This window comes from Odontomachus brunneus, unplaced genomic scaffold (genome assembly GCF_010583005.1).
Source record: "Odontomachus brunneus isolate Ranch 3 - 2012 unplaced genomic scaffold, Obru_v1 Obru_scaffold_018, whole genome shotgun sequence".
Classification (NCBI taxonomy): domain Eukaryota; kingdom Metazoa; phylum Arthropoda; class Insecta; order Hymenoptera; family Formicidae; genus Odontomachus; species Odontomachus brunneus.
The window spans coordinates 2,544,943-2,558,451 of NW_022639468.1; the positions used below are offsets into that span (position 1 = coordinate 2,544,943).

At 39.6% G+C, this 13,509-nt stretch overlaps 1 protein-coding gene across 9 annotated transcripts; it reads right to left on the reverse strand.

The window, feature by feature from the left end:
- Window positions 1–1,179: 1,179 nt before the first annotated feature.
- LOC116841725 (E3 ubiquitin-protein ligase TRIM71-like) lies at window positions 1,180–13,061 on the reverse strand. 9 transcript variants are annotated; one of them, XM_032810019.1, is made up of 8 exons: window positions 10,429–11,003; window positions 10,198–10,302; window positions 6,772–6,944; window positions 5,941–6,579; window positions 5,081–5,437; window positions 4,379–4,669; window positions 3,315–3,854; window positions 1,180–3,227 (listed from the first exon to the last, which is right to left on the reverse strand). In XM_032810019.1, the coding sequence occupies exons 3-8, from the start codon at window positions 6,907–6,909 to the stop codon at window positions 2,613–2,615; spliced, it is 2,580 nt and encodes an 859-aa protein (XP_032665910.1). In that variant the 5' UTR covers window positions 6,910–6,944; window positions 10,198–10,302; window positions 10,429–11,003; the 3' UTR covers window positions 1,180–2,612. The 9 variants fall into 9 exon arrangements, with proteins under 9 accessions (XP_032665910.1, XP_032665917.1, XP_032665907.1 ...); XM_032810026.1 differs by having other exon boundaries at window positions 3,315–3,845; window positions 10,187–10,302; XM_032810016.1 differs by having other exon boundaries at window positions 10,187–10,302.
- Window positions 13,062–13,509: the final 448 nt, after the last annotated feature.

The following is a 13,509-nucleotide window of genomic DNA, read 5'->3' on the forward strand; positions in this document are numbered from 1 at the left end:
ATATATATATACATCGTCTAATATATGTAGAAAGTTTTGCTCGTCTCGCTAACCACACTTATGAAAGATCGTTTAAAGGAGAAGGTCGCACAATCCCTTTCGGATCCCGTCACGCGAAAATACAAGCACTCTTCTGTTTTTATTTAAAAAAATACCGCCGCGAGATCTCTTCTCATTAATGATGTATCGTGAGGTGGGTCTTGTATCGTTCTTTTTTTTCTTTTACTTTTTTGTTTTTCTTTTTTTTGTGTGACTTTGTTATATGTGTTTAACACAGCCGAAAGTTGGCGTTACACAAATGTGCGTTGCATTGAATACTAATACGCGTCATTCGTGTCACTTTCTCATGAGGTAATGGTACTGTCACTCACATTGTCGCCACTTCACGAGATACAACAATATACCAATTATTTCTCGCACATAGGATATTTATAAAAAAGTACTCTCATATCTCTTTATACGTTAGGACTTCCAGGTGCGTTTCTTTCGTTAAAATATATATGTATATATATATATGTATCTTTCTTTTCTTTCTAAAAAGAGACATCATTTTTCTCTATTCTGCATTATTAAATAAGTTTAAGCTATAGACAGAGAAAACTTTAGCACAAAATAGTTGTACTCGGAAACTGAAACGACCAGTGTCGTGGTTGGGAGGTAGGAGGAAAAAATTATCTTTGTGAATCTCTGAAGATACAACGTTGGCCGTTCCAGCACCAAGGTACTCATGTATACTAGAGATGCCGAAGAAACGTCGCAAGAATTAGCAGCGGATCCAAAAGGGTTGGTGGACTGTTTATAGGATATACACGTCTTACGCAAACACGTGCCGTCTCTTTCACAACCACGTTAAAAATTTCTCTCTCTTTGCCTTTTTTTCTCTATCGATACGTGCACAATTTAATTAGCGTTCTCGCATACGCGAATTCGTTAATTCAATCAGCATTCTAATCTGTCTCTGTCAATCAACCTGCAAAAACAATCAGCACCTTGCTACCGTCTTAACGAGCAATTTTTCACTCTTTTTTTACAACTCGCTCTTCCTCTCTCACTTTGTACTGATCCTTACATTTCAACTATGGCAACGATTAACTTACATTAATATTCTAACATTACTAAGTAGTTATCATAACAGTTAGCTTATATATAGAAGTAAATTAACTAAGAATTAAACTTAAATATAATTGAGTAAAAACTATATATATATATTCTTATATTTAAAACAAATTCTTACGCACAATGCGATTAGTTGGAAGAAATCGTTAGTAGTATACGTTACACATAATTGCATAGTTGCAATTCAATACCGTACACAATACCGTCAATACCTTCAATGCCGTCAATGCCACTCAGTACCGTCTGACAATTTATAGTAGTTACAAGTATTTAAAATATATAAAATATTCAACACTAAAAATATATAGAAAGCAAATAACAAGTTGCATAATATGGAACTGATCATGAGAAAGAATGCAATTCTGAAATTTTTAATGAGAAATAATGATCCGCAAAATCAAGATATTTACATAATAAAAACATTCAAAATATATCTCAAAGACACAATATATCTCAAAGTACATAATATATCTTAAAGAGTGTAGACCGCAGATTAAGAAAATTAATATTAGAGTAATTTTAATCACTGCTTTTTTCAGTTATAAAATATTTCAAAATTTGTTTTTTGTATTAATTAACAAAAAATTTAATAATATTTGAGACAAGCAATTAAGAATTGGTAATAAAAAGTTCACAATTCATACACAATAATTAAAGATAATAAGTAAAAGATTAATATAAAATTTGAAGAAAAAAAGTTCTTATGGATGTGTTTAAATTTATCCATATTTCGTTATATTAATTTTTTTCGCCATCACTTTTCTCGACGATGTGCCGATTGATTTTGTCAATTAATTACACAAAACGTGTAGCACTTACACGATTCCTTCTCTGTCATCAATCTCCGGTTTTCTGGTTTTAAATCGTAACGGAGACAAATAGCGTGAACGCCATGCTAACATCAAAACTACATGCGCATTTTATGCGTCCATTTTGCACAGAGTATATGCATGTACAATCGTAATAAAATTATTTTTATAATCGATTGCAAGAATAATATGCAGCTCTTGTCCTCGATCAAGAAGGAATAGATGTTTTCATCTTTCGAGTAGAGGAAATAATTATTTTTACAAGCAGAGAAATTGTCTTGTAATTTTGCGTCAGACGAAATTGCGATAAAAAGCGTCTCGCTGAACAGCAAGGTAAATAATTCCGTTGAGGTGCATATTACTCTTACGAATATCGATGTTATTTTTCCAATTAAAACTAAAAGTATGTAACAGTAATTAAAACAGTTATCTAACACAAGAAACATCAAACGTGCAGACTGCTTCTTTGTCAACAATTTGATTTTCAGTGTCCACGCATCAGGGACTAGTGGCTACATGAATCGTCGAATTCCAGAATACGATTGTAACGTGACGATTCTATACAGCAATAAGAAGACGAGTGAATAATTGAAAATTCCGCCGCGCGCTTGTAAACGCAAGATATGCGAGAGTCGCGGCCGCTCAAGTCTGCCACACTTGATTTCTGTGTGACAATTCTTGTCCTCATTACATAGACTCTACGGATTCGATCACGCGGTCCAACACCAGCACGCGGTTATTCCCGAAATCAACAATCGCGATCTTGCCGTCGGGCAAGAGGGCGATGTCGGCTGGCCGGTCCATCTCTTTCATGTTCGTGCCGTGAACACCGTATTTCCACAGGAATCTGCCGCTCGAGTTAAACACCTGTATACGATGATTGCGAGAATCGGCGACGATGATATTGCCTTTGTCGTCGACCACCACGCCTTGGGGTCGTAGGAACGGCTTGTTACTGTTATCGACGGCCTCGCAGGTCAACGTGCGCGCGCTCGAGAATCGCGAATCGATGGACACCAGCGTGTGGTTGTTGAAGTCGCTAACTATGAGGCTGCCGTCGGGAGTGAAGCAGACCCCCCGCGGCGAGTCGAAGTATTTCCACATGTTCGGCGTGTTCTCATAGCCGTACTTACATAGAAACACACCGTCGGGACTGAATAGCTGCACACGGTGGTTCCTGGTGTCCGATACCGCGATCCGGCATTCCGAGTTCACCGCCACGTCCCACGGATAATTGAACTGGCCGTTTTCGTGACCCTTCTGGCCGAAGCTATTCACGAATGTGCCGTCCATCTGAAGAATCTGAAACGAGATGCTTTGCAGTTGCGTTTTGCCCTACAAATATCGGAACAGTGACGACATTCGCGCTCTCGAGAGAGATAGTCTCACCTGAATGCGGTGGTTGTCTTTATCGGCGATGATGATACGTTGTCTACTGTCGACGGCAATTCCGGCTGGACGGTCGAACTGGCCTTGTCCGGTCCCTTGGGACCCGAATCTCATGACGAACGTGCCGTCCTCACGGTAAATCTGTATACGATTGTTGGACCTGTCAGCGACTATAATGTGACCTCTATTGTCACAAGTTATACCCCACGGACGGCAGAGGTTATCGGGAACGTCTCCATTGTCGCCAATCACCTTGACTACAGTGTTGTAAGCAGATTCTCCGACTATCACGGGAAAACTGTTGCCCGGCACAGGACGACCACGCCCGATCTCTTTGGGAATCTTCGGGGTGTACAAGTACAAATGTGACGAATTGCCGCCGCAAATCGCACGTCCTTCTCCGATTGGGCCCGGATTGCTTGTTTGAATATTGCCCAAATTGGCAATTTCGTGCATCAAGGTATTCCCCAGAGATGTGAACGAGATCCAACTTTCTTCGCGAGTAGATCGATATCGCCGATTCTGTTTGATCTGGAACATCTTGCATCATCATACAAAGCACATATATACTTTCGAGTGTATTTCAATGAGAATGCACTATGTGAGTCCCAGGATATCAATGAAAATTGATACACAACCGCAGGAAGAAATCCTGCTACTAGAGGACTTACGTTACATGAGCATTCTACTGGCCAATTGTCACAAATTTCATCTATTTTCAATCACAATTATTAAAATCTGACTCGTTCACAACATAGAACTTTTGTATCTTTTGTTAATTAAATACTGTAATAATTGGTACATATAATTAAATGAGACGGTAACAAGTACAGCCAATAAATAAATAAAAAATTCTTACCAAGTGTCACGCAGCATTAAGCTCGGATTATATTTGACACTTGAATAGAGAAGTTCAAGTATCAAGAGGTTTAGTATAATAGATTTTAGTATCAATGTTATTAATGTAATAGAAATGGCTTTTCTATCAATTAAAAATCGAAAGTGTAAAATGTAGAGTGAAGTATAATGCGCAAGTAAATAAGTATAAGAAAATTGATTATTACCTCAGCCATCGTCATATCTTTGATCGCCAGAAGCTCTTTTGGGTTGCTCGATAAGTCGCAAGAGTCCAGAACGTTACAAAGCTTGTAAGTGACTTTCGTCAGGCGTGTCTTATCGTTTCTCAATTGCTCATCTTTCATTTTCAGAGAGTCAAACTTCACTACTCGCGCTCGCTCAATGCTATTCAATAGTTCCTTTTCTCTGGCTTCCAGAGCAGAAATGTGCCTTCGTATACAGCTCATCACATTGGCGGCCGCCTGTCTAGCTTTTTGATCTAACATTTCAGCGTCCAACTGAATGGATGCAGAAGAATACCACGTTAAAAAATCAGTAGTCGCGTACATAACTTGTCAATTGTGTTAAATTCAGTAATTCTGGATTTAACATGCAATTTTACGATCGGATTATCCGACTCAAGAAGTAATCTAATTTTTCTTCAAGTAATTAAAAAATATATCTTCTTGCTCACGTAATTAATAGTTCAATTGTTTAAGTTAATAAAAAAAGGATCAGGAAGAATCTGTAAGTCACGTCTCGCAAGATCGCAATGTTTAAATAGGTGCACACTTGTCATGAGTCCGAGTATTATAAATGCCAACGCAAAGAGTTAAAGTTTATATTTAGTGCAGATCGGAGGTATATGACTCCTCTGGAAGATGATGTTTGCGTCGAAAAAGATTCGGCAAATGTATTGTTTCGCTCACCTGCACATCTTCCAAGTCAGTTTGGAGCATATTCAGCGTCGTGCGGGCATTTCTCAGTGTGTCCGTGCCTTGGTCTACGGTGAGCTGGAGGTACTTCATAAAATCTTCATGCGCGTGGTTCTCGTGGTAACCAATGCAGCAGTCTTTGCAGTATGGCTGGCTACAAGTGAGGCAGTAACGCTGCTGGGTGACATCGTGGATATTTCGTGAGCAGTGGGATGGCGGTCTAGGCGGTGGAATATTAACCATATGCCATGCCGATGATGTGCTGGGTATATCAATCTGATTATCCGTCGGGATAATGGCTTCGTGCTCGAGTATATTCGTTGATGTCACGAAAGGGGATGAGTATCCATTCTATTAAACATTCGTCATTAAAACTCTTTAAGTCTCAACATCTCTCTATTTCGTTATATTCAAACGTACATTACTTATTTTTACAAAGTCCTCTCATTTTAGAAGTTATGTATGATATTCCTTTAGAATTCTGCTAATATATCTTATAAATATATATTTACTTAACACGTTTACCGAGTACGATATACACATATTCAAACGAGTACACAAATGTAAAGCTAATAACGGTCGCACAAGAGCGATTGTGCCTTGTGTGCGACAAGAGAGAAACCTTTATCAAATGAATAATAATATTCAATAGTAAACACAAAGTCCGTGTTTCTTCTCTTGAAATCCATTATTTAAATTACTCGAATTAATTTGTCGGTTACTGTAACTAACACTACTTTAAGTATTTCAAATATATTTTGCTTTTCTCGTCTTAAAGGAAAAATAACGACGATAAGAGGACTCAAAAACGTTCGACAAAGATTACAAGCGACTGTTGATATAAATAGCATTACCGATTCATGTGCAGAGTTGCCGTTGTTGTAAGATCGCAGTATCCTGGATCTGTTGTTCTCCACATCTGTGGAAGCTACCGCGAGATTCAGATATCTTGAATTTGCTGGCTGCCCGTCTACTATATTGCCATTAGGCGAAGAGACTGTCGTGTTGTTGTTTGAAATGTTCAGTGCGGTCGAGAAATTCAATTCAAGATTATCATGCGGGAAGCCTAGTGGACTGGCGCGCGAACGGCTCGATGGACTGCTTCGTGAGAGACTTGATGGACTTGTATGCGAAAAGTACGGTGGACTAACAGTCGACAGCTCTATCGAACTGTCGGTCGAAAAGCACGATGTACCAGCACTCGAGAAGTCCGGTGGGCTGTTGCGCGAGAGATACGGAGGACTGATGGACGACAGACCCTGGACCGGACTAGCAGACGAGAACCTTGATGGACTGTCGTTGGAGAAGCGTCGTGGGCTCATGGACAAACTAGACGGGCTGGTACGCGAGAAGTCTGATGAAGTGGTACGCGAGAAGTCTGATGAAGTGGTATGCGAGAGATATGGTGGACTGGCAGTCGGGAGACTCGATAGATGGGTAGTGGAAGAGCCCGACGAGCTGGTGCCCGAACTGCTCGGTGATCTGCTTGCAATCTGCAACATGACCATTCTTGCTGCATCATTTGCAAATTCAAATATCGAATATCGTAAATTTCAGCTGTAAGTATCATTAACTTTACACAAAGCTATCCGTGAACTACATGACGCGTTCACCGACGTGGAATTCGCGTTAACGGAGAATTGGAATATTATGGGCGAATTATATAGGCAAGGTAGTTTACTTACCGGTGCAAAGGAATGACTTGATTTTTGTTCATTTCTCTGGTAAATTTGGTCGATAGAAATCTCTGGGATCAGTCGACTTATCGGATTGTAGAAGTCGTAAAGACTTGAGCTGGAATTGTAGTTCTTCTCGAAACTCATCGTGAGACACGGGATCACGCTTGTAAACTAATTATCTGAAACAAAAATTAAAACAGAATATTGATAGAATGATGATCAAGATGGCCCGGTGTCGTCTTAAATTTATCATTATAACGCTATTCTCTTCTCATGTCGAGCGTATCTCCGCTTGCCCTTCTCCCTGTGATAGAAGAAGAAATTGTGAGATCGAGAGTAGGCCGTCTCTTGTATTATTGGAACTTTAGGGGAATCAATAACTTTTAGGGGAATCAATAACCGCAGATAATTCGACGTGCAAATGCACGTGCATGCATCCGAGCACGTTTACTTGCACGCACGTGCGGTTATTGCGGCTTCATTCGTATAGGCATACCGCGGTTTAAATGAACCGCACGGGTCCACATAGGATCGTGCAGAGACCGCCTCATTGCGCTTCACGACATATTCGTCTTAAAAATCTAAAAGTTAAAATACTGTTGTTTTGAAGATTTTTAGCAAGTCTCTCCATTTTCGCTTTAGACAGAGTCCTAAAATTTTTAATAAAATCTCTCGATATTTACGCAATAAAAAAACTCAAAGCATATCTCAAACTACACACAATATATTTTGAACATTGCAGATATAAGTTGAGAAAATATTAGAGTAACTTGGATCATTGCTTATTATTAATTATAAAATATCTGAAAATTTGTCTTTTTATGTTCTATTAACAAAAGAATTAGTAATTTATGAAATTAGTAATCAAGTATTATATTACAGAAACACTTATATATTTTGTTATATATCAATTTTTCCATTATTTTTCTCGGTAATGTATCTGATCAAGTTTGTCAGTTGATTATATAAAACTCGTATAGCGCTCACGCGATTCTTTCTCTGTCCAATTTTCCTGTTTCGTAAGACGTAACAAAGATGTGAACGTCGAATGTAAACGTTGATGAAGTTTCGTATCACTCGAAATTCGAAGATCGATAAACGCGTGAAAACTTCCCTCGGCTAACATCAACGATCGTTCGTTTTCACCTTGTTGATAGCGCGTTTCGACTAGTTTGCTTTTCTCTAGACGAGCTTTGTAACAAAAACAACTGCTGTTCGCACAAAACCACACTGGCTTCTTATACACTGGTCTTTTATACACACCAAACTAACTGATCGCCACGTCTTGTTGACAAAAATTTATTTTACGATCGCGACGAATGTCACCTTACGTACAAATCGAATTATACAGAGTGTCCTATTTCTATCATGTTACTTTTTAACAATGGATTTCCTGAATAATTTGGCTTCGAACTTTTCGACGAATATATCAAAAGGAAATTGTCATTTGTTGTAGCTTTACAACATAATGAATTCTCCCTGAACTGAACTTTAAATTAAAATTCTTAAACGGTCAGCTGAAATTAATTAAAGAATGTAAGATCACGATTTGTTTTCGATCACATTACTCGGAAGTAAAATTATTTTCGCCGATCCTTTAAAATGCACTCTGACATTTCTATTGTTTAAAATTCAACTACAAATTGGTTAAAGATTTTATTCAAATATTATTCTATAAAATCGACACAATTCGATTGTCAAATTATACGCAATTAGTAGGCTCTCCGTTTTTACGACTCTTTAGTATAATTAAAATTTATTTAGTTGGAATGTTTTCTAGTTTTACTCATTATTTAGAGTTTTATTCATAACAAGAAAGAGAAATAAATATGTAATTTTTTACGCAATATGAGCATATTGTCGTAGAAATATTTAATTTTTACAGATAAAACAAAATCGATTTAATCCCGAAATCCATTATGTAACATCATTGATTAGTATAGCTTTCAAATATTTGATACCTGAACTCGGCCAGAATTTCGATCGCCTAAGTACGTTTAAATATTAAAGTAAGAGCTACGATAACCGTATACTCCTCAAAACAGTCAAATATTACTTTTTCTGGAATCTTCAACTTATTCGCATACAATATGAAACTTCTTACGGACTTACTTGACATTTTTTATTGTCATAAATCGTAATGTTACCAAGTATTTCCCTTACGATACGTAAAATAATTTTCAATGGAATCAATTTCCCATGAAATTAACACACAGTCATAATTTTAAACATATATTACCATTCCGCGAGCGCGAATGTTATACAAGTAATATTTAATTGTTAAATTGTATGAGAAAGTCGCGTATAAACTCGCACGGAAGTTTACTTATCTCTTGTCATAATAAACATAGCAAGTATTATCAAATCTGTATCAAGTCTCGAATTGTACCGTGTTCCGCGTGCTTCCTACTGGAAAAAAGAATTATATCGGACCCGTCTTCGCGATTTTCCGTCGCGCACGTCGTAGAGCATTCCCGTTCCACGACATTGAAACTCGGACGAGAGCGAAAGTGGCGGGTGACGACGTTACCCAGCGCTGGCTAGTGAAAACGAAAACAGGGAACTTGAACTGTTCTCACCCGAGTGTTTCTACGCGAACGTAGATATCATTTGTCACGATCGCCGAGATAACGATGTAAATAAGAATTTTTTGTAAATCGTTTAATCTCACAATTAGAAAGGCAGTTAAATTTAACGACGCAAAGCACCGTGTGTTTATTCGCGAAACGGAACGGAGCGATATTGAATGAAAAGCCATAAATGCGATATGGTTGCGAGGTACGTGAGAGGAATCGAGATGCGGATTAATCAACGCGGCTCACTGTGATCAGTACTTTTGCGCGATTACAAAGGAAACGCGAGTACACGCGCACAATTATCGGCACCGTCGAATTCGCGGCAAGCAAATTCACAACGCCCACGGAATTTCACTGGCCTACATCGAATCGCACTGAAAATGCGAACATAACTAACAACCAACAAGATGCATAAGCGTGAAATTTACCGAATTCGAAAATATTATTAATCTCACAATACCGATACGCGCTCTTCGCGTTATTTCGCGTTCTCTTTCACGCTTTCTCGATTTCGTGACGTGACTTTTTTTTCTTTTTTTTTTTAATAAAAACTTTTCGAATGCTGAACGCAGCTATAACGGAATTAGTATGTCTTTGAAATTGCCATGGCGACCAAGGTCAGAGTCGCTTTTCCTCTCGAGGGTCAGGTAGAAGGAGAAAGCAAAATGTCCGATAACATGCGCACGGGGTGTGTTGCGTGCGCGAACGTACGAATGCTCCCGCGAGGATATGCTGGATCCACTATAATCCAGCATATTTACACAATACGCACTACGGAGGGCGGCGGCTGCGATAGTTGGATGAAATTTCATTTCTATCAAATCTGCTCTGTGTCTGATTCGTACCACGCGATCACCTCGAACTTAAACTTTTTCCGGATTCCGAAATTTTCCGTCTCACTTTGTACTCAGCAGCCTTGCCCGTTTCTTCAGCTCGTTGATTGATGTACAAGGAAAATGTACTGCGACACAAAATAACACGTCGTTTCCGAAATATGTACTCATATCAATTCTTTATTTATCGTTATTTATTATTCATTTTCAGATCATAACACGAGACACCTTATCATCGCACGATATATACGTACCTTCCAAGAGGTGGTGAAGCTAGCTGCCCAAAACGCCGACTGATTGACGATGATACATTTCACAATATTCTTAACTGTCGAATTTTATTTGTGGACACTTTGGTTCACGTCGAAGTACAAACCCAATGAGATTTCTACTTGCCTATCCCACCCTATACATCATTTCCCTCACTCCTATATACCGAGCTATTTGTTGTATTCCGCGAGTCTATTCCACGAACTATTATATGGTAGATCTTAAATATTATTACGAATCTATTTGCCCTTCTTTTGGCAGCTTTGTACTTCACTTGTGCGAAACTAAGAGAAACAAGAAATAGCAGTACTATCTTTATCTCGAAATTAGAAACAAGAATAAATGCCTCATTTATTAATTCCTTGGGTAGGACCTCTGTATCACAAAAATATAGTACCTAGAATATCCAATCATGTCCTGTCAGTTTTATTCGTTTAAAAGTTTGTCCTTTCTTTGGAAGTAAGGAAGTGAAGAGATTAGGAATGTGAGGGAAGTGAGGCGGAAGTCATGTTTTATTTATTATATTGCTTTTTTGCTTTTTACGTTTGTGCAAATTCGTCGGGCATAATTATTACTTCTTACTCGTTTATCCGATTTGACTTTTCAAATCAAACAGGCGGGAAATAATTTATTCTATCTTTCTTTCTTATCTTTCCTCTCCCCTCTCTCTTTCTCTTTATTTGTTATTTTACGATTCAAAATAATCCCGCCTTCGCGTTTAATTATTAGATTCACTAGTCACTGCTGAAACCTTTATTTTTTTCCACAGTACAGTTCTTGTTGATAAGTTCTTTATTGTTGATAAGGTTAATAAAGTTAGATAGAATTGTATCAAGGAAAAATTAGGTCGAGGCAATCTTGTTTTCCGAATAATAAAATATTAAAGAAATGACTGAAACCAACTATTTGTATATTTTATATCGTATATATATCTCATATGAATTGTAAAACGTTAGACCTAGTTATTTAATCAAGATTCATTGAAATAAGTTTAATAAGGGTTGGATAAATGACATACAATAATTAATCATCTGTTCGAAATCATTAACCGCATAAGTCGTCGTTCGAGAAGCCTCTATTACGATTAGGAGACAATCAGCAGAAGAGCAGTGAATCCGAAAAGCCGCTGAAGAAAGAAGTTTGTTGCACGAAGAATCCACACAATAACTATTTTTTCATAGCTGACGACGACCGTGACGATGAAAACAGCACATCTTACATCGTTTCATATTATTCGATTTATTGTTATAATTCTCATAACAGATCGTAAATTGCGAGCGTGCCTATTGTTCCTATTCCAGTGTTTCGTGTCTTTGTTGTCGTAAAACGCTAAGATTTATTATGTGGTGTAATTTCAGCTCTCTCTCTCTCCCTCGAGTTTACATCGACCGACGAACGTCGCCCACGCGATGTTACGCTATTACGTAAATACACTCTTTTCTGCGCTTATATTGTTAGGAAACCGGCAGATATTCGCGCTTAAATCCGATATGATTTATTTTAATCGATGCTACCACTATACATCCTTCTAAGTTGATACATATTGATAGTTTTATGCGAGATTACAGTTAGGATAGTAATTTCGTTTGCATGTAATCTTGCATGTTCAATATCGTATAAACTTTGAAGATTTAAGAAGACTCGATGGAATTCCGAAATACGAAGCTTTAAATCAAATGCATATTCCATCAGGGGTTCTTTGATCTCGCCACGTGATGTATTATCGTCGAAGCCTGAAATTGCTCTCGCGAAGATTGCAACTCGTATCTTCGTGACGCGGAATGTTGTAATATAATCGCACTGGATTGATGCAACGCGCGCGAAAGCGTCATTTCGCGAGATACGATAAACGTCCTTGTCTCAAATTAGAATCCTAGTGTGCAATAAATTTCTTTATGAGTGGAAAGCTTCAGTGAATTTAATCAAAAGTCACACAGTATCGACCGACTCATCGCAGTTTCGTCAAAACGCGATTTATGCGATGCTTACATGTTTCATCTAATAAAGACAAAGCACAGCTACAATTCTCAAGCTCTCCCGGTGCGTGCTCTTCCACGAGGTCGATGCGCCCTGCTTGAGCTATTCACAATAAGACCACGCCGGTTTTCTTATTGTCGCGAGCCAGCGAGAAACGCGCGATCGCAGGTTGATTCGTTCTACCATGTGGCGAAGTAACAATCAACATCGATAGGTGCGCATGCAAAAAACCGCGAAACATATACGACCATGCCGGCTTTGCAACGTGGCGCGACTGATAATCCCGTGATTAAACCGCAATTTACTCTCTAGATTCGTCAGCATCGTATCTTCAAACAGATTGTTGCTCTACGTACCGAGAAGACGACGCAGGTGAGAAAAGGTACTTCTGTCGAGCCGATTAATCCACGCGCGTGCGAGCTGTCCGGAGCAACTGGCACCGCGAAGGGCCTCCTCGTGTCGCGAAGACCATCCGGAGGGAAGTCACGAACCTCTCTCTCTCCCTCTGTTTCTCTGTCTGTCTTCCCTGACGTGCGTCGTCGTCGAACTTGCGAACAGGTCGCTCACGAACTGCCGAAAACCGAGGTAGAGACAGCACGCGGCGAGGAACGGCCACGGTGAGGATCGTACACGGATTGAGTCCTCGCGTTTTTTACAAGCCACCCTTTCTCGGGGGCGAGTCGAACCCCGAGTCGAGCCGAGCCGAGCCGGCGCGCGAGGAACGGGGATCTCTCTCCGCCCTACCTCCGGCTCTTCCTCTGAATCACCCACGTCGCCCACGTATCGTGCCGGGGCCTTCGCGTAGGTGACTTCGCAAACCCCTTCCCGGGGCAGAGCGCCATGCGGTTTCGCGAACGGGCGAGCGCCTGCGCCCGGAAAGCATGAATGGAGGTACCCGCTCAATGCGAGCGACTCGGTTATATAGATATATACGACGAAGCAGACTTTTATTTGCTCGCACGGGACACTGCGGCAACCCCCTTCCCTCACCTCATCCCACCGCACCCCCTGGCAAGAACGACGACGACGACGACGACGACGACGACGACGACGAAGACGACGAAGACTACGATGGCGATGACGACGAC